Below are 20,991 nucleotides of genomic sequence, written 5' to 3'. Positions count from 1 at the left end.
TGTGGTAGAAAATGCAGATTCCTGGCCCCACTCTAGACTCCCTAAATCCAAACCGGAGGTTCTGGAAATCTTCATTTTTAACAAATGCATGAGCTGAGGCTCCTACACAGACACCACCTCTTCTACTGAGCTTCTGGGGAACTCAGCCCCCCTCTCACCTCGTGTCCAGGAGTCAGGGTCCCTACCCCTCCCCTTGGTCTTGGGGAGAAGCCACGGGCTCCTGCCAGGGGCCCCAGGGAGGTGTCCCTCACTCTCCGGGGTGGAGGAGAAAAACCTCACACACAGAAACATTAGACAAATCAGGTCTTTTATTTACAGACTATGACGAGAAAAGCATACAAAAGAAGCCTCTTGGTCAATTATGTAAAGAGAAAGCTCTAAAATTCAATTTTCAGTAGAATGTGGATGTTGACATTAAAAAACAAAAAGCTGAAGCGAAAGAAAAGGCAGAAAGGTATGCTGCAGCATGGGTATCCTGTCTCGGAGGAAATGACAACTCAGCTGAGTGACTGTTGAGAGTGGTTCATCTTCTGTGCACAGACCTTCACAGGGATGGCCCTGGGAAGTTTCGACTTTTGAAATTTCTGGGTTAATTCTTAACCAGAATTCCAAAACGTCGGGGCCAAATGTGTTTGGCCTTACTGTATCTCTAACTTGGGGCTGGGGTGGGAGGTTCGCCCTTGGATGGGCCTTGGCCACTCTTGTCTCTCCCAGGTCACACTCGAGGTCCCCCGAGAAACTCAACAGGGTTCTCTGGGACAAGTCAGCAGCGCTGGGCCACCAGGAAGGCATGCTCCCAACCCACACAGGCTCCTTCCCCCCATCCGCCTTTCCTGTGATCAGCAGTCCTGACTCTCTTTCCCACTAAACGAAGCTGTGCTTTTCTTTCCACTGATGTCTCCTTCTCCATGACTCCCAGTGTGGCCAGGCACGCTATAATTATCTTACGTGTGTGAAAATGTGCCATTGGCGCTTACACAGAGCCATTTCTAGTCTCTTCTCTGCACAAATATGAATGATGCAGGAATTAGGTCCCAGCTCACCTTCAATGATGAGCCTCCAGGACGTGAAGCAGAATCTAGCTTCACAGCTACAACGCTCTCCCCTCCACTCATTCCTTTCTGTCCATCTGTCTGTCTGTCTTCCAACCTTCTCCACTTCCTGGTGCCACCTGGCTGGGTTTGACGGGTGAAGCGTGGGCACTGAGCCTTCATTCCCCGGGAAAACTTCACGGGGCAACAAGTAGGTGTTGTCACCAAGCCTGCAGACTGGTTCGTAATAACTATTTCAAACTGGAAATTATTATTCTGGAAACCAGGTCCGAACAGGGGCCTGTGGTGGGGGTTGGCAGTGGGCACCTCCCTATCCGATGACTCAGTAGCAGTCCACAGATCATCCTCCAGGTCGAGGACTCTCACCCACCCCAACTTTTTGAATCCAGCTGAGATGATGTCAAATTGGGCAACACAGGAGAGGAAAGGCTACTCCAAGGGCAGCCAATGTGAGCTCACGGGCCTCAGAGGGTCTGGAAGCATCAGCATGGTACCTCTGACCACCTAGCCTCCCCTCGCCCACATCAGAGCCTAAGACTTTCCAACACTGATAACCCAGACCTGGTCCCAGTGCTTCCACTTCTCTCGTCCAGCATCCTTCTTCTGCTTCCTTCATACCTCCTCCTACTTTCTGGTTCCTTTTCTAAATCATACACTTTCCTTTCCAGCTGTTTCTCTCCCAAGACAGAGCACCCGCTGTCGGTTTGATGCCAAGGATGACGGGGCTGATGGTACCTTGTAGCTGGGTCAGGAAGCCCACGACCTCAGCTGGCTATCTGCCTGCAGGCGGGTCTGGCCAGCCCCACATGTGGCCGGGCCAGAATGGGCTGGACTGGGCCCGGCAGTGCTTAGGAGCCCTCCCTCCCTCAAACAACCTGCACTTGAACTTGCTGATCCTCCTTCCCTCATCACCACCTGCACATTCATGTCAGAGAAGGTGAAAGTGACAAGCCTTCATCTACTTGAAACAGTCATGACACAGTGTCAACATGGTTTTCAAAGCATCGGAGCCTTCAAAGAGATTTTTCTTTCTTCCTTCTTCTCAAGCCTGTAATTAAACTTCTGGTGGCAAAGGAGTGCAGAAAGGAGATGGGGGGAATGCCTTTAGGAATAAACAGTTCCTTGGGTGCCCTCTGAACCGAGGCAGCCAAGGGCTGGGAGCTCTGTCTGCCTGAGAACTTTCCAGAATCGAGCAAATTGGCTCACTCCAAATCAAAATCCCCCACCCCCCACCCCATCCGTAATCACCACTCTGCTGCCCACCCAGAGCACTTGCCAAGTATTTGCCTCTCAGCCACCCCCTGCCATCTTTCATGGGCAGCTCCGGTTTTAGCAAACTCTTGCTAATCCCAAACCTGACCTCAGCCTAATTCTCTGCATGATTGTCCACCAGGGCCACCTCTGTCCGAGAGATGTGGAAGCTCAGCAGATGGATGGGGATGACTCATCCATAACATTCATCCGATTCAACCAAGACAGTTTTTTTTCTTCTGAGTATTTTGTGGGTTCAAGTCTGAAATGCTCCTGGGTTCGCACTGTTCCCAGAACAGAGGCTTCCGATTATTTTTGCGGGGTCCGCCCAGGCAGCTCCCACTAGCGGACGAACGACACCACGCTCGTGGCCACGCCGAACGGGGCGGAGTAGGCAGCGGCAAATCCCTGCAGGCCAATCACAATGTAGCGGCATCCTTTGGTGATAAACTTCCCAACGTTCTATTTTTAGGAACAGAGGAGAAAAGCAAAGGGTGAGATGAGGCAACTTTGTAATCTTTCATGCACAATGGTGCCATACATACAGAGTCATCTTGCCTCCCTTTCCCAGGGCAAACGAGCAAGTCAGCAATTTCCCCCCTCTCTGCCACCCTACATAGAACCCCATCAGAACACACATTAGCACCTTGTCAAGGGCTTTCCAGCCCCACAAGTTTCCAGATAATTCAAAGATCTTTTTGGAGACAGCCGTGAAGCTGCTAGTTCTAGAACCAAACCAGGGGACTTCCCTGGTGGTCCAGTGGCTGAGACTCCACCCTCCCAATGCTGGAGGCCTGGGTTCAATCCCTGGTCAGGGAACTAGATCCCACACGTCACAACAAAGACCTGGCACAGCCAAATAAATATTTTTAAAAATTTAAACCAAACCAGTAGTGTTGTATTATTCAAAACAAAGCCCACTCTCCTCTGTCCAAGTGAAGTCACTAGATCAGAGGAGGGCTGGGTCAAGTTTTCCTTCATTCATCTGACCTGAAAGCCCACCCAGTCCTCCCTCTAACCCCAGGACACGCCCCATCTGACCCACATTTTAGGTCTCTAAAGTCTCCCACAGCTCTGTCATTGTTGCGCCCGTGGTTTGCAGTTCCTAATATAATTCTACACTCTTTAAAGGTAAGGACTGGGCCTTACTTTCTTGGTATCCACTCTTCATCCTCCTTGTCTTCAAGGCTTGGTGCTGGTCAGAGGGCATCCCAGGGATTCAAGTGGAGTCACAAGAAAGAAATGAAGACCACCACCACTGACTAACACTGACTGTGCTGTTGCCCCTCCCCGCTTCTCCCGCCACCCCCAACTTATGTCTCCATGACAACAGCATGGAGACCTGGTAGGTGACCTGGACACCATCACACATCTTGTCTCTCCGTCCTCAGTGTTTCCAGCTCCAGTGACCACTTAAAATCCCTGACGACAACTGCAAGCCTCACTTTGACACCAACACTGCCTGACCAGCCTGGTCTGTCGGTCCAGTAGGCTGCCTGTCCCTCTCTCCCAGGTAGGATTTCCTACTACTTCCTTTCTCCACAAGCCCCCAGTGCACACGAACACACACTGTGTCCATACCCTATTAGATGACCCCACTTTATCTCTCACTGAAAGGCTCAGAAGTCATTGGGGAACCCAGTCATCCTCTACCACTGTCTACACCTGCCCTGACTCCTCCTCCCACCTTGCCGTGTCCCAGTGGGAAAAAGTACCCCTGAGGCCATTCCCTTGACACTTGCTGTTGGCACACTCTTCCCCCTTCCCTCAGCTTTCCCTTCTCCAACATCATCACCCTCTTCCTCCCCAGTGGATCATCCCCCTTAGCTTACACACATGCTCAGCTGTCCCCTTGACTCCACGGCCTTCTCTAGGTCCTGCCCGGGTCATGCCAAACCAATGGAAAGAGTCATCGGCACACACTGCCTCCATGTGCCCCCCTCTTATTCCTTCCTCCTCTACTCTGACCCATCCAGGACGGCTTGGTCATCGCCATCTGCCACCACCATGTGGCCTGAGCCAATGAGCACCTTTCTGTCTTCCCCCGACTCTTGCCCACTTACTTCATGAAACAGTCATTGTGATTTTTCCCTTACCTCACATAAAGCCTTCTTCAGCTCTCTTTTCTATTAAAAAAATTTTTTTAAATTGAAGTATAGTTGATTTACAATGTTTCAGATATCCAGCAAGGTGATTCAATTCTATATATAAATAGATATATGTGTGTGCCCTGCTTAGTCACTCAGTTGTGTCCAACTCTTTGTGACCCTCTGGACTGTAGCTGGCCAGGCTCCTCTGTCCATGGGGATTGTCCAGGCCATATATATATATATATATATACACACATATGTATACATATATACATATATATGTATACATAAAACAGAATCATTTGCTGTATGTCTGAAACACTGTAAAAAGGATATATATATATATATATATATATATATATATCCATCTATATAGATAGATATAGTCTTTTTCAGATTTTTTTCCATTATAGGTCATTATAAGATATTGAATATGGTTCCCTGTGTTATAGGGTAGGTTCTTGTTGTCTATCTATTCTATGTACAGTAGTGTATATGCTAATTCAAAATTTCTAACTTATCCCTCCTCCCCCCTTGGTAACCATAAGCTTGTTTTCTATGCCTGTGAATTTATTTCTGTTTTGTAAATAAGTTCATTTGTTATCTTTATTTTTTTTTAGTTTCCACATACGAAAGTGAAAGTCACTCTGCCTTGTCCGACTCTTTGCAACCCCGTGGACTGTAGTCCATGGAATTCTCCAGGCCAGAATACTGGAGTGGGCAGCCTTTCCCTTCTCCAGGGGATCTTCCCAACCCAGGGATCGAACCCAGGTCTCCTGAATTGCAGGCAGATTCTTTACCAGCTGAGCCACAAGGGAAGCCCCACATATAAGTGCCATCATATGATATTTGTCTCTGACTTATTTCACTTAGTATGATAATCTCTAGGTCCACACGTGTTGCTGCAAATGGCTTTAGTTTGTTCTTTTTTTTATGGCCCTCCTCATGGTTTCTTCATGGGATTATTCTTTCAACCAAACTTTAAAAATGTTATTCTTCAGTACTGTTCCTTATTTTTTATTTTAAAACATGTTTTGGCCTAGAATTTCTCCACAGGCGGTGTCATCCATTTCCATTGACTTTGAGTATTTCCTGTATAAATTCCAAATTTATATCTTTGGCTCCTACTCAAATATTTACCTCTCTACTTGAGGTCTCTACTTTTTGAGGCCTCCTGATTCCTCTGGCAAACACTCTTCCTTGCTGCAAAAAATAGGCAAATCTAACTTGGACTGGCGACACATATGTTCCTAGAGGCCTTTGGTTATTAGGCTTCAACAAGAAGGAAGCATCAAGGAGTTGAGTTTATTTGTGATTATACAGCTGGTAAGAGGCAGAGCTGAACTTCAATCCCAAAGAAATCTCATCTCAGGTATCCAGCAAGGTGATTCAGTTCTATATATAAATAGATATATGTGTGTGCCCTGCTTAGTCACTCAGTTGTGTCCAACTCTTTGTGACCCTCTGGACTGTAGCTGGCCAGGCTCCTCTGTCCATGGGGATTGTCCAGGCCATATATATATATATATATATATATATACACACATATGTATACATATATACATATATATGTATACATAAAACAGAATCATTTGCTGTATGTCTGAAACACTGTAAAAAGGATATATATATATATATATATATATCCATCTATATAGATAGATATAGTCTTCACCCCCACATACACTTCCCTTCTTTCAGGAAGGCAGATGTAACCTTGCAGTTGCTTGTAGCCTGGGCTTAAAGTCCACCCCGTCACTTACTTAACCTTCCTTGGCCTCAGTGTCTTCACCTATAAAATGGGAATATTTGGTAACCACCTCACTGGGTAAAGAAGATTAAACGGGTTTATGCAAGGAAAGTACTTAGAACAGTGGTTGCTTACTTGCTAAGCTGTGTCTGACTCTCTTGAGACCCCCATGGACTGCAGCCCACCAGGCTCCTCTGTCCATGCGATTTCCCAGACAAGAATACTGAAGTGGGTAGCCATTTCCTTCTCCAGCGGATTTTCCCAACCCAGGGATTGAATCCTTGTCTTTTGCATTGGCAGGCGGGTTCTTTACGAGCAAAGCCCACTAGAACAGTGCCTGGCACCAAATCAGGCAGGACAAATGCCCCCAAAGATCAGCTAGTTTTATTGGAAAATAACCTCTGCCTCTTTTTACTTTATAGTAGTTTAGGTTGGTAGTAATTTTAAAATCTAAGATATTTCATTATCTGTTCAGGGAAGTTTCTTAAGACTGTACTTTCCAAAAAAAAAAAAAAAAAGACTATACTTTCCTATGATTTCTGGCTTATTTTGGCTTTCATCGGCCTTGGGATAACAGAAGGAGGTCCTGCTCAATGCTGTATGCCCAGCACCCAGAAAGGGCCTGGGTATTTCCTTTGGTTGCTCTCAGGCCAAAGGAGGAGTTCTGGGAGATGACGGTAATTTTGATGGCTTCTTTAGACACTGATTCCTGGGACACTGTGTCATCAACTTCTCAATGAGACATTAGGGTGTATGTCAGGGGTAGGGAGGTGATGCTGCTAAAAGATACATCTCTACAAATGTGTGATAAGATTCAGTGGGAGAATTTTACTTACCTGTTTGAAATAACAACAAAAACTGTCCTCTAACAGTCCAGAGCACCCTTTAGAAGCAAAGCCCCTAGAATCATGGACAGCCTACATTAAACTTGACATTATGGGTATTTGTACATCCACTTCCTTCTGCCTACTATTTTTAAAAAACTGCTTGTCACTTCATCTTTGCCAATGAGAAAAAGATGTTACTAAAATAGCTCATTAGCTAGAACATAGTCAAAACACAGAACTTGAGAAATGTGATGCAAAGAAATGCAAAATATTACCATCGACCAATTCAGTGTCACTGGATGGAGCAGATTTTGCAATCTTTGGTCCAAGTAGAGCTTTTTTAAACCAAATTATCTTTCAGAAGGGCAGAGGGGCCTGGAGGAATCACAGGACAGTGTGGAGGGTTGGATAATGCCTTCTTCAGGATAATGCCTGAGTCCTAATGCCCAGAATTTGTGTATAGGCCACCTCATTTGGCAAAAGGGACTTTGCAGACGTCAATTAATGAAGGATCTTGAATTGGAGGGACTACCATGGATTATGGATTATCTTGGGGAGCCCGATCATTATAAGGATTCTTATATCTTTATTAATAAAAGGATCCAAATAAGAACAGCCAGTCTTATAAAAGTGATTCTGGAGGACTCACAGAGAAGGCACTATAGTGACAGAAGCAGAAGGACAAAGAGAAAGAGATCTGCAGATGCCATGCCAGTGGCCTTGAAGGTGGAGTGGGGTGGCGGGGAGGGGGTGCACCTTTAGAAACTGAAAAGAACAAAGAAACGGTTTTCCCCTGGAGTCTCCTGGAGGAATCAGCCTGCCGACGGTAGCTCAGAAAGGCCGATTTTGGACTTCTGGTCTCCAGGACTGTAGGAGAGCAAGTTTGTGCTGTCTTAAATCACTGTATTTGTGGTACTCTGTTACGGGGAATCTAATACAGGGAATGTGACTTTTCTAGGGGCTTCCAGGCATTCAACTAATCCCCAAAGATGTCACGGATTCCCTGCCACCTCCAGTTTCCAAAAGGAAACCAGTTCTCAACAAAGATCCTTTTCCCTGGAATATAAAATCCAGCCTTCACATCCCAGGCACAAAGCTGAGGTGGCTTGTCAGCTAAGTGTCAATCGCTCAGTCATGTCCAACTCTTTGCGATCCTGTGGACTCATTGTATGTAGCCGTCAGGCTCCACTGTCCATGGGATTCTGCAGGCAAGAATACTGGAGTGGGTTGCCATCTCCTTCTCCAGGGGGCTGACTTTTTCCCCCTGAGATACTGGTCATTAAACAAAATCAGAAAAGAACCAGTCGTACGGGGCCTCTCCTCCATCTCTTAGAAAACAGCCAACAACAGTCACAGAACCGTCATCACGTTCCAGGTGCATTCTAAGACCTCTGCGTGGATGAACTCATTCACTCCTTACCACAGCCCATGTAACAGAAGAGGAAACCAAGGCAGAAGGAGAGCAGGGCCCAAGGTCACACAACCAGCAGGAGGCGGGGCACAGCTTGTACCTGGCAGTCCGGCTCAAAGGCCCATGTCCTAACCCCCTACTTGGATGCGGGGACAAGACCCTCTTGAGCTCAAGGTCATTCCACACCCTGTGTTTTCCCCTTCCAACTCCCTGGAAGCAGCCCGATTAACAAAATTTAGCAACTTTCTTTACCCAGACCTCTCCCTGTGGCTCTCAGAGGTGCCTGGGCAAGGTGACCTCCTATTTGAACCTAAGTTTGGGGTTTGGTGCCCTTACCCCCCTCCTGCCTCCATCCTAACTGCTTCCGCACAGGCAGAGGCCAGGGAGGGTCCTGATGCCCAGCTTGGCTTCTCTCAAGCTGTGCGGCCTTGAACAACAAGCTGAACTTCCTGAAACTCCAGTTTCCTTCACTGCATAATGGGAGTCTGTGGGCTTTCCAAGGTCGTTAAGAAGAATCAGAGCCATGGCACGTTGTGTGCGCCACGGAGCACCGGGCAGACAGTAAGAGCAGAGAAGTACTTCCGCATCCCACATTCAGAAAACGGGCACTTTCCCAGCAACCCAGGCTCCATCTGAATATTCTGGTACTTCGAAATCAACTAGGGCCCCTGACCACCAAGAGTCCCAGGCACCCAGCCTTCAGAGCCCAGAGCTTCCTGCCAGAGGCTGGACCCAGAACAGCCCTGGGGTGACCCTACTTGGGGCCACGGGTTAGCAGAGGGTGGGGGTGCCTATCCTAGGACAGTTCACAAAAGCCAAACAAACACCTAGAAGCAAACAAACACCTAGAAGCAAACATAGAAGCACCTAGAAGCAAACATAGAAGCAGGGGGCCTTCCTTGGTGGTCCAGTGGTTAAGAATCTGCCTTGCAATGCAGGGGACATCGGTTTGATCCCCAGTCTAGGAAGATAACACATGCCGCAGGGCAATAAGCCGGTACACCACAACTGCTGAAGCCCAACTGCCTTAGAGCCCATGCTCTGCAACAAGAGAAGTCACTGCAGTGAGAAGGCTTCAGACCATGACTAGAGAGCAGTTCCTTCTCGCCAAATCTAGAGAGAAGCCTGAGCATAGCAACAAAGATCCAACACAGCCAATAATAAATACTTTTTTTTTTTTTTTTTTCAAAAAAGAGAAGCAGGAAAGCACCTGGATGAGTGCCTAAAAGATAGAAAGGAACTTTCTTCACCCTTCCATGGAGCTATCTGCAGGTCACTTCTTACTCCCCTGACCCAAGTGAGATAAAATTTTGCCTGGTGTACCTCCCTACGTTTCTAGCTGAGCCTTGGCTAGTCTCATGAATTTTCAACAAAGAGTGGTGGCTCATTTGCACCCTGGGAGTTGAGGGGCAGAAAGGGCATATCCACCTCTAACATGACAGCGTCCTCACCTGGCTTCCTGGTCTGTTGAACCAGCGTGTGACCCTGCAGAGCTGTCACTGCCTCGCTTCTGCTAGCACTCTGCCTTGTACCCCATCCTTTTTCTATCTGGTGGAATTCTTTCTTGTTTTTTTTTTTTTTTAGGTGAGGTGAAATTCACATAATGTAAAAATTGACCATTGTCAAGTGAACAACTCAGTGGCATTGAGCACATTCACAACAGTACGCAACCACCACTTCTATCTACTTCTAAATATTTTCATCATCCCCAAAGGCAAACCCATACACATTAAGCAAGCAGTCGCTCTGCATTTCTCCTTCCCTCCAGTCCCTGGCAAGCAACCATCTGCCTTCTGTCTCTCTGGATTTACCTATTCTGGATATTTTATATAAATGGAATCATATACATGATATGTGACCTTGTGTGTCTGGCTGCTTTCAACTAGCACCGTGTTTTATCCATGTACTTGATTCCTTTTTATGGCTGAATAATATTTCACTGTGTATGTGTACTACATGTTGTTTATCCACTTATCAGTTAATGGACATTTCAGTAGTTGCCACTCTTCAGCTATTGTGATGTGAACATGTATACATATATATCGCTTTGAATACCTATTTTCAGTGCTTTTGGAATTACTGTAAGTACCATTGCGTATGGTGCGTGTGTGTTCATGAGTGTATGAGTGCTCAGTTGTGTTCAACTCTTTGTAACTCCACGGACTTGTAGCCTGCTAGCTGCCTCTGTCCATGGAATTTTCCAGGCAAGAATACTGGAGCAGGTTGCTATTTCCTCCTCCAGGGGATCTTCCCGACCCAGGGATCGAACCCAAGTCTCCTTCATCTCTTGCACTGGCAGGCAGATTCTTTAGCACAGTGCTACCTATATATATACATATATATATATACACACACACACTCTTTTTCAGATCCTTTTCCATTATAGGTCATTACAAGATATTGAATATAAGCAACCTAGATGCCCATCAGCAGATGAATGGATAAGGAAGCTGTGGTACATATACACCATGGAATATTACTCAGCCGTTAAAAAGAATTCATTTGAACCAGTTCTAATGAGATGGATGAAACTGGAGCCCATTATACAGAGTGAAGTAAGCCAGAAAGATAAAAAACATTACAGCATACTAACACATATATATGGAATTTAGAAAGATGGTAACGACAACCCTTTATGCAAAACAGAAAAAGAGACACAGAAGTACAGAACAGACTTTTGAACTCTGTGGGAGAAGGTGAGGGTGGGATGTTGCGAAAGAACAGCATGTATACTATCTATGGTGAAACAGATCACCAGCCCAGGTGGGATGCATGAGACAAGTGCTCGAGCCTGGTGCACTGGGAAGACCCAGAGGAATCGGGTGGAGAGGGAGGTGGGAGGGGGGATCGGGATGGGGAATACGTGTAAATCTATTGCTGATTCATGTCAATGTATGACAAAACCCACTGAAAAAAAAAAAAATAAATAAAAAAAGAAAAGAAAAAAAAAAAGATATTGAATATAGTTCCCTGTGCTATACAGTAGGTCCTTGTATATTTATACAGTAGCCATATGTGAGTTCTGTGTTTAATTTTTTGAGGAAATGCTAAATTGTTTTCCACAGCAGCTGCCCCATTTTACATTTCCACCAGCAACCCACAAGAAATCAAATTTTCCACATCCTCACCAACACTTGCTAGTTTCTGTTGTTTTTTTTTTTTTCTAATAATAATCACGCTAGTGAATGTGAACTAGTACCTCATCATTAACCTGTGAAACCCTGACTCACCCTTCTGTGACCAGTTTCCATGTCACCACTAATCTGAGAAACTTGACTTTACAACCTCGTTCCTGAAGATAAAATGCCGAGGCTCTTGCCATGCAGCTCCAGGGCAGTGACCCATAGGCCAGCGTCTCCCCGGGAAGACTCTGCTAGGGCATGACTACATCATACCCATTTTAGCTCTCTAATGTTCAGCACTACATCTGGCACATCCTTAGAACTCCCAAAGCATCTTCAGCTCAGCCAGCCTCTGAGCTGGGATTCACATATGTATCAGTTCACCAACTGAGGCAAACAATGACTTTTTTGGTGCTCAACTGGGAAAAAAGGAAAAAGGATGATTCATCCTTGCATGATTCTAAGCCTGAAAGTTCCAGTTCTATACTTTTTACTAACATACATTTATTAATATACTTTACCACTGCCTGCTTGTTTACTGGTCCCAAAGCTGCTGACACACCTTAAAAGAAGATGACAGAGCTCAGTTGCTAGGTGTGGAGACTGGTCAGTCTCAGGGATGATAAGAGATTGCCGGAGGACACAGATAACTGGAGGGACAATAATGAGGTGGAGCCCCTGCCCTTTGGCCAAGACAGAGTGAGTTCTCTGATTTTTTTCTTCTGGGTTGTCTTGTCCAACTCCAGGGGCCAGGGGCAGCAGTATCTTTAAGGGTTTCCAGGCAGAAGAACTTGGGAGCAGCTTTGTGGCTTTGATCTCTGAGAAAGAAACTGCCGTTGTATCCCATATTCATATTCTCTCTCTGTCACCCGCCCCCCCCCCCCCCCCCCCATGCAAGTGACAGTATGTTTGCAGAGAAACACACAGGGAGAAAAGTAGATTCAACGAGTAGAATACTTAGGGACTGTTGCGCTCCGAGGCCCTGGAAATCACCTTGAGAATATTTAGGGGGAATAACGCCAACAATTCCCAGCTAGTGGGATGTCCTTGAGAGGATGTTGCTGGAAAACAGATAAAGTGGGCTGTAACTCCCTGCCTTCCAACTGGGCCATCTTCTACAAGTCACCGAAACACGCTAATTCTTCAGTGTTCCCATCTGTAAAACAGGGACACTGATTCCTGTCCTCCCGACTACCCCGGGGAGTGGGAAGACACCCCTAGGACAAGAACCACCTGGTAATCGACCCTTGAGAACGTTATTCACCCGCCAGCATGGGGGAAGCCGGGGAGCTGTGCGCAAGGAAACCTCTCGTTTAGTTCCGATCCCTCTGCGCAGTCACCTTCGCCCCACTGCCCAGTTCACGGAGCCGTTTCGGGGCTCCAGGAGAGAATGGCGGGGGCGGGCGCGGGAGCAGGGCAGAGAGGCTGCGAGCGTCCGGCTGTAGGGATCGGACTCCGGCTCTCCGTCGGGATGCCCGACCTAGGGCACTGGGGGCGGCGGAATGCCTACCTTGCCACACTTCTTCAGCTTCTTCCGGTACCTCTTCTTGGGCTTCTCGCTCGGCACCTGCTCCTCCAGCGGCTCGTAGCGCTCTGGGAGGACGGCGAGGTGCACCCTCCGCGCGCCCCGGGACCCCGGGCGCCGGGCGCTCGCCTCGCTCTCCGCCGCCTCCGCCCCGCTCTCCAGATGCTCCAGGATAGCGGCCGCCTCCTCGTCCCCCTCCGTCCGCCCTCGCCCCCGGGCCAGCGGCCCGCAGCGCGGGAGGCTGCCCGCCGCCTTGCTTCGGAGCCTGGCTCCCACCGTCATGATGCCGCGGGCCCTCCGGCTGAGGTCGGGGCGTAAAGACACCAACCTTTGCTCTCAGCCCGCACCTCCAGCCGAGCCGCCCGCCCCTGCCCAGCGCGACTCGGCCCAGCCCAGCCCAGGCCAGGCCAACCCGGACGGGGCGGGAGGACTTGACGTCGCAGCGCCCCCTGGCCGTGGGGTCCGGGATGGCCGTGGCTCCACCGGGCCTGGCCTGCGGCTGGTCGCCCCAGCAGCCAGGGTCCCAGCCACTGGGTGAGGGATATCTCGAAAGGTCAACGCACAATTAACACGCAAAGCACGTTCAACCGCACTTACAACGGAAGAAGTGAACTCCAACTACTGAGACTTCCTTTGCCCACGTGCAGACCGGCAGAGATGATGATGATGAAAAAAATGATAGTAATAAAGATCGTGGGCTTCCCGGGTAGCTCAGACGATAGAGTCCGCCTGCAATGCAGGAGACCTGGGCTCGATCCCTGGGTCGGGAAGATCCCCTGGAGAAGGAAATGGCAACCCACTCCAGTATCCCTGCCTGGGAAATCCCATGGACAGAGGAGCCTGGCGAGCTACAGTTCCATGGGATTGCAAAGAGTCCGACACGACTGAACGATATTCAGTGCTGGTGAGGATATGGTGAAATGATGGTTATAATACAGTATTCAATGGGATGCAAACTAGAGGTAGGCTATTGGAAAGGCAATCAGAAAATATTTATTGAGTTCTGAAAAACAGTTGTAACTTTCCAGGTGTCTATGCTAAGGAAACATTCAGAAACACAAAGCAGTGAGTGGATGGTGTTCATCACAGTCTGACTCCAGTGAAAAAGGGAGGCAAACCAACAGGGATGGATAAGTTAATTCTGGTGTGGGCATATGACATCATATGAAGTAATCTTTAAAATCACAATTTTCAAGAATATCACTCTGGTATACCTGCATTCTGAGATTACTGTGCATCTCAATCTGTTTGGGATATTTTACTTTCTTATGTAGGTGAATACCTGTTAATTATTGGAAATTTAGCATTAAGTATAAAAACAATGTATTATTTCATTAATCTTTTAATACTATCAAAACGTGTGATATGTTTAAGAACTGTTTGGATCTACTGCTTTAAGTATATAAAATAGTCATAATTTAACATAGTAGAATATAAAAAATTAGTTTTGTGATTTCAACTTAAATTGTAAAATCAAATAAATTATTTAGACTTATAAGTTTAACTTGAAAGGAATATAAAAATAAGTTAATTTACTATTTTTATGAGTTACATAGTCCTGTACATAGTTGAAGGACTTGAAAAGAAAATCACGTATATTAAGTTTATAAAAGTCACTTAAAATGTTTAAGATAATTAAATGAAGTGAATGATAAAAACCCATTACAGTGACTGTTAAATTTTATTGGGTTTGTAAATGAAATAAAACAGTACAGAAGGTTAAAAGATTATGGGAAACTTGATCTCTGGATTTGTAACTTTGCTAAGATAACTGTCAATTTACAAACAAAACTAGACTCTAATCATCCCTTTTCTATTTGAAAAATGGACTTCAGGGACCCTCCCACTCCCAACTACATAACAAATGAAGACACATAGGTGAAATGTCCGTGGGAAGTGTTTTGTTTGTTTCCTGTGGGTTTTTTTTTTTTTTGGCTGTACTGGGTCTCTGCTGCAGTACACGAGCTTCTCATTGCCTCATAGCATGTTGGATCTTCATTCCCAAACCAGAGATCAAACCCGCAACCCCTGCATTGGAAAGTGGATTCTTAGCCACTGGACCACTAGGGAAGTCCCCATATGGTGTGTTTTTGTCCAAACAAAATAACTTTCAAATATCACAACAACATTTAGCTTGCCTGTTAAAAGTAAAACACTAGAGCAATTGAAAATTGATCCCCAGATTAAGTCTCTATAATAAGTGAGCAAACAGGACTCAAGGAAGGAGATGTAATCAGAACCCATGTTATGTTGCTCACTATCATCTCTTTAGAAGTTATTCATAGTGGGGTGTGGTTCCCTTGTTTCTACATGACTACTTCAGTCCAGTTCATTTGCTCAGTCGTGTCCGACTCTTTGCGACTCCATGAATCGCAGCACACCAGGCCTCCCTGTCCATCACAAACTCCCAGTTTACTCAGACTCAGGCCCATCAAGTTGGTGATGCCATCCAGCCACCTAATCCTCTGTTGTCCCCTTCTCCTCCTGCCCCCAATCCCTCAAGCATCAGGGTCTTTTCCAATGAGTTAACTCTTCCCATGAGGTGGCCAAAGTATTGGAGTTTCAGCTTCAGCATCAGTCCTTCCAATGAACACCCAGGACTTATCTCCTTCAGGATGGACTGGTTGGATCTCCTTGCAGTCCAAGGGACTCTCAAGAGTCTTCTCCAACACCACAGTTCAAAAGCATCAATTTTTCAGCGCTCAGCTTTCTTCACAGTCCAACTCTCACATCCATACATGACCACTGGAAAAACCAAAGCCTTGAGCAGATGGACCTTTGTTGGAAAAGTAATGTCTCTGCTTTTTAATATGCTGTCTAGGTTGGTCATAACTTTCCTTCCAAGGAGTAAGCATCTTTTAATTTCATGGCTGTGATCACCATCTGCAGTGATTTTGGAGCCCAAAAAAATAAAGTCTGACACTGTTTCCACTGTCTCCCCATCTATTTCCCATGAAGTGATGGGACCAGATGCCATGATCTTAGTTTTCTGAATGTTGAGTTTTAAGCCAACTTTTTCACTCTCCTATTTCACTTTCATCAAGAGGCTTTTTAGTTCCTCTTCACTTTCTGCCATAAGGCTGGTGTCATCTGCATATCTGAGGTTATTGATATTTCTCCCGGCAGTCTTAATTCCAGCTTGTGCTTCTTCTAGCCCAGCGTTTCTCATGATGTACTCTGCATATAAGTTAAATAAGCAGGGTGACAATATACAGCCTTGATGTACTCCTTTTCCTATTTGGAACCAGTCTGTGGTTCCATGTCCAGTTCTAACTGTTGCTTCCTGACCTGCATACAGGTTTCTCAAGAGGCAGGTCGGTGGTCTGGTATTCCCATCTCCTTCAGAATTTTCCACAGTTTATTGTGATCCGCACAGTCGAAGGCTTTGACGTAGTCAATAGAGCAGAAATAGGTGTTTTTCTGGAACTCTCTTGCTTTTTCAATGATCCAGCGGATATTGGCAATCTGATCTCTGGTTCCTCTGCCTTCTCTAAAACCAGCTTGAACATCCGGAAGTTCTCGGTTCACGTATTGCTGAAGCCTGGCTTGGAGAATTTTGAGCATTACTTTACTAGCGTGTGGGATGAGTACAATTGTGCGGTAGTTTGAGCCTTCTTTGGGATTGCCTTTCTTAGGGATTGGAATGAAAACTGACCTTTTCCAGTCCTGTGGCCACTGCTGAGTTTTCCAAATTTGCTGGCATATTGAGTGCAGCACTTTCACAGCATCATCTTTCAGGATTTGAAATAGCTCAATTGGAATTCCATCACCTCCACTAGCTCTGTTCATAGTGATGCTTTCTAAGGCCCATCTGACTTCACATTCCAGGATCTCTGGCTCTAGGTGAGTGATCACACTATTGTGATTATCATGACTACTTAGGCAGTCCTATATATATATATAGGACTAATTATTAGCAGGTTCCAAATTATTACCAGGAAGGAAAGATTCCTAAGGATGGGCTCTCAGGCCATTCCACTCCCTTTCCTGGGAGCAGAGGCTAGGAGATGATATATATATATATATATTCTGATCTCATAATCAAAACCCAAAGTTGCAAATATGTCCTCAATTTACATAATTTTAAATCTTACAATATCCAATTCCATGTAATACCCAGAGACTTGAACTTGATTTAAAATTAGTCCTCTCTCCTCCCTCAGAGAAATTCAACACCTGCAGGGCTGTGCTTACTAGCAGAAGCAGCTAAAACAGCAGAAACAGGGCTTTCATTCTAATCTGCCTTTTAAAAACTCTCAGGAGTGCCCCTGATTATAAGTTAAGTTGTTAAATTCCCTTCAGTACTCAAAGGACTCTGGAGGATGCTCACCTCCTAGCCTCTGCTCCCAGGAAAGGGAGTGGAATGGCCTGAGAGCCCATCCTTAGGAATCTTTCCTTCCTGGTAATAATTTGGAACCTGCTAATAATTAGTCCAAGGGATAGCATGTTCCCAGGCAAGAATACTGGAGTGGGTAGCCATTCCCTTCTCCAGGGGAACTTCCTGACCCGGGGATTGAACCTGGGTCTCCTGAGTCGCAGGCAGATTCATGAAAATATATCATCGGTTATTGAGTTTAAAAAAAAATTGCTTAAGATATCTCAGAGTCTTAAAAACGACTGTTTATTTGAATTAACTTGCATAAGATAGTTAGATATTTAATTGAAAATAAAATTTCCATCTGTAGACCTATAAAGGTTTTATATCTTTTGTTTTGCAATAGATAGATGAATTTGGAAAGAAAGAGGGGCTTCCCTGGTGACTCAGACAGTAAAGAATCTACCTGCAACAAGGGAGACCTGGGTTCGATCCCTGGGTGGGGAAGATGCCCTGGAGAAGGGAATGGCTGCCCACTCCAGTGTTCTGACCTGGGGCATCCCACAGAGAGGGGAGCCTGGTGGGCTACAGCATGGGGTTGCCAAGAGTCAGACCCGACTGAGTGACTGAACAGCAATAATAACACTTCCGATTAGCCCAAACCTCAAACTTCGGGGTCACCAGCGTCAAGAGGCCAAGGTGCTTGATCTTACAGGCCCTGGGGCTGGAAGGGAACTGGAGCACAGCGTCAGCATTTGTTCACCCCTGGCTTCAACTCCAGCAGGGCTCTGGCATCCACCACGGTTGGAAAGTTCGAGAAAGCCCACGTGCTTCCCAGCGCAGCCCCTTTGCCGCTTTCTCAGCACAATTCTGGGGATAAGGGAACCATCGCAGGGCCAAGTGATTTGTTTATTTTCTATCTGGGGCATTTCCAGACTCCAGTCTAGCTTGACAGCCCCACGTAGCTAAGAGCTTGGCTCTTTCCTCCTCACCCGCAGGCATCGCCTCAGTGCCAAGCAGGCCCCCTCCTCTGGTCCCCACACACGGCTCAGCAACTTGCCCAGAAAATGCAGGCCGCACGCCTGCCTGCCCGTCCGTGAGAGCTTGTCACTCTCTGGAGTCCATTCACCAAGACGGCCCTGTACCACCACCAGTGCATCATTCTTCATCAGAATTCACCTGTGGACAAAGCCTTAAAGGAGAACACGGAGTAGTCAAAATCATCCTTCAACACTGTAATAAAACTGGATCTTATTTGGTTGGATTTATTCAAAAGCCACTGATGGCTTGGAAAACTCCCAAGCTATTTGCACTGAATATTGATAACAGAAAAATGTATGTGTAGAGAAAAATGTCAGAATTATGACCTTATGAGTAAAAAGAATATTTCTGACCAAACCTGAAAAACCTGCACCGATATGCACTCTCTTTTGCCAACAGTGCATCATTCAAATATTTTTATGTATAAATATAATATACATAATAAAAACATATGTATATACATTCTAATATCATAAATAACACCATTTTTCCCCTGAATGTGTGTTAAGACATCTTAATAACTGGTACTGTATTTAGAAAACGGCAACACAGAAAACTATTTTGGCTTGTATATAGTAAAACCAAATAATTATTTAGTTTGATATAATAATACTTAGCACGAATGACGCATTGATTAGAAAGGAGGAAGAGGTAAGAAATATGAATTTGGTAGGGGTAGGGATCAGAGATTATCAAAAAACTCTCATATTAGGATAGAATTTAGTAAATGAAAATTTAATTAGAGACATGAAACTGTAGATTCTAAACATATTAAGAGAAATTGAATAGGGTGAATTTGTCATCATGGGCTTGTCTGGGTTTGTTCAGAATGCACATATATAAATCTTACACCTTTAGCTATGCCTAGAGTCATTGTCAGTGAGCCATAAAACGACTATATGAAATTCTTGGTCAATACTCAGAAGACTGAAATATTATGGTATTTCTACTTATCTTAATGATATGAAGTTATAAAACTGACTTACTTTTTGCCAGTGGCTAAATATAGCCCAAAGTAAAAAGCAGGAACTAAAATATTAAGAACTCAGAAGTGTCAAATGCTGACCCTTTCAAACTGAAAATGAATGGAAACATTTGGACAGAACTCAGCTAAACCACAGAATGAGGAATTATTTCAGAGTTCTCTAAACCAAAGTAATTTTACTCTATAACCTCTGGTGCACTCTAAGTACAAAAGCAAGTACAAATACAAATTTTACTTTCATTTAGCAGTTTAATAATTACTATTCATACTGTATCGCTATTTTGGATCTTTTTCCTTTTATTGGCAAGTAAAATAAATTAGTAATTCTGTTAGCTTCATTATAAATCAAGAGCTTCACAGTGACAATTATATGTGTCAGCTATGATAAAAGAAGGCATAATTATAGTTTAAATATAGAATTAAAAATTTAAATATTATGGTTGTGAAGTAATATAAGGACTAAACTGAAAATACCTATGAATGTATTACACACTTGTGTTTATGGAGAGATAGATTGGGAGGTGGGCATTTTTTTTCTGTCTACTGAAATGGCCTATAGGTCATATCATCCTAGTAGCATAAAATCAGATAAGCACCTCTCGTGCTAATAGTTTGGTCTCATGTCAATTTCCAAGGAAAGGTAATGGGGTTTGGGAAAAACTGACTGATTGCATGCCTGGGATGAGGAAGGTGTAAGATGACCTTGGGATATCTGTTTACTAGAAAGCAGAAAGCAGACACATTTAAAAACTGTGCATTGTGGCTGGTGGCTCTGTGGACGAGAATCTGCCTGCCAGTGCAGGAGACACGGGCTCATTCCCTGATCCAGGAAGATCCCACATGCCGCAGGCCTGTGCTCCACAGAAAGAGAAGCTGCAGCGATGAGAGGCCTGCACAGCACAGCTAGAGAGTCGGCCTCACTTGCTGCAAGCAGAGAAAAGCCCGTGAAACAACAAAGTCCCAGTACAGCCAATATTAAATAAATATTATTTTTAAAATTGTGCATTTTAGGTTACATGGGCTAGTAGGCTACAAAGCCAGATTGCTTTTTAACCTCAACATGCACACACACACACAAAACTAATGACCACAAATAATTGAAACCAGTTGAGTCAATGAAAAACCATTGTATTGGCTCATCACAATATTCTAAGAGGAAAAATATGTGCAGTATAAAAGAATGTAGTTATAAAAGATATGGGTATTTTAAAAATGTTATTTTAATATTCCTAGGGGTTTGACTTTGTTAGACTCACAAAATGTGAAAAGAATGCAGAATTCTATCAAGTTCCAGAAAATTTATGAAAGCATTACATTTTGAAATGAGGGATCCAATGGAATGAAACTGAGGTGTCTTTGTAGCCAGATTAAACAACCTGAGTAAATCAAAGGGCAAAATTCAACTGAAGCACCAAAGGACTTTAGTCTCAAATCCATGAGAAGGCAGAAGAAATAAATATGTTCTTCGTTAAATCTAGAGAACGTGAGCCATGAGAACAAGCACTTTTCAAGGGCAATGGGGTATCTTGTGCGGGCAGGTCCCTAGAATTCCAACCACTGTGGGTGGTAGGGTACAAATACTGCATCCCAGACAGGGGGTTTCTCTGCCCTCTAGTGGTTCT

At 45.1% G+C, this 20,991-nt stretch overlaps 1 protein-coding gene across 1 annotated transcript; it reads right to left on the bottom strand.

The window, feature by feature from the left end:
• Window positions 1-292: 292 nt before the first annotated feature.
• On the bottom strand, window positions 293-13,414 carry C14H1orf115 (chromosome 14 C1orf115 homolog). Its single transcript, XM_061160073.1, has 2 exons — window positions 13,014-13,414; window positions 293-2,765 (listed from the first exon to the last, which is right to left on the bottom strand). The coding sequence occupies exons 1-2, from the start codon at window positions 13,308-13,310 to the stop codon at window positions 2,646-2,648; spliced, it is 417 nt and encodes a 138-aa protein (XP_061016056.1). The 5' UTR covers window positions 13,311-13,414; the 3' UTR covers window positions 293-2,645.
• Window positions 13,415-20,991: the final 7,577 nt, after the last annotated feature.

The sequence above is a fragment of the Dama dama genome, chromosome 14 (assembly GCF_033118175.1).
Source record: "Dama dama isolate Ldn47 chromosome 14, ASM3311817v1, whole genome shotgun sequence".
NCBI lineage: Eukaryota > Metazoa > Chordata > Mammalia > Artiodactyla > Cervidae > Dama > Dama dama.
Note: the sequence above shows the minus strand (reverse complement) of the source record. Positions and strands in the feature narration are given on the sequence as shown.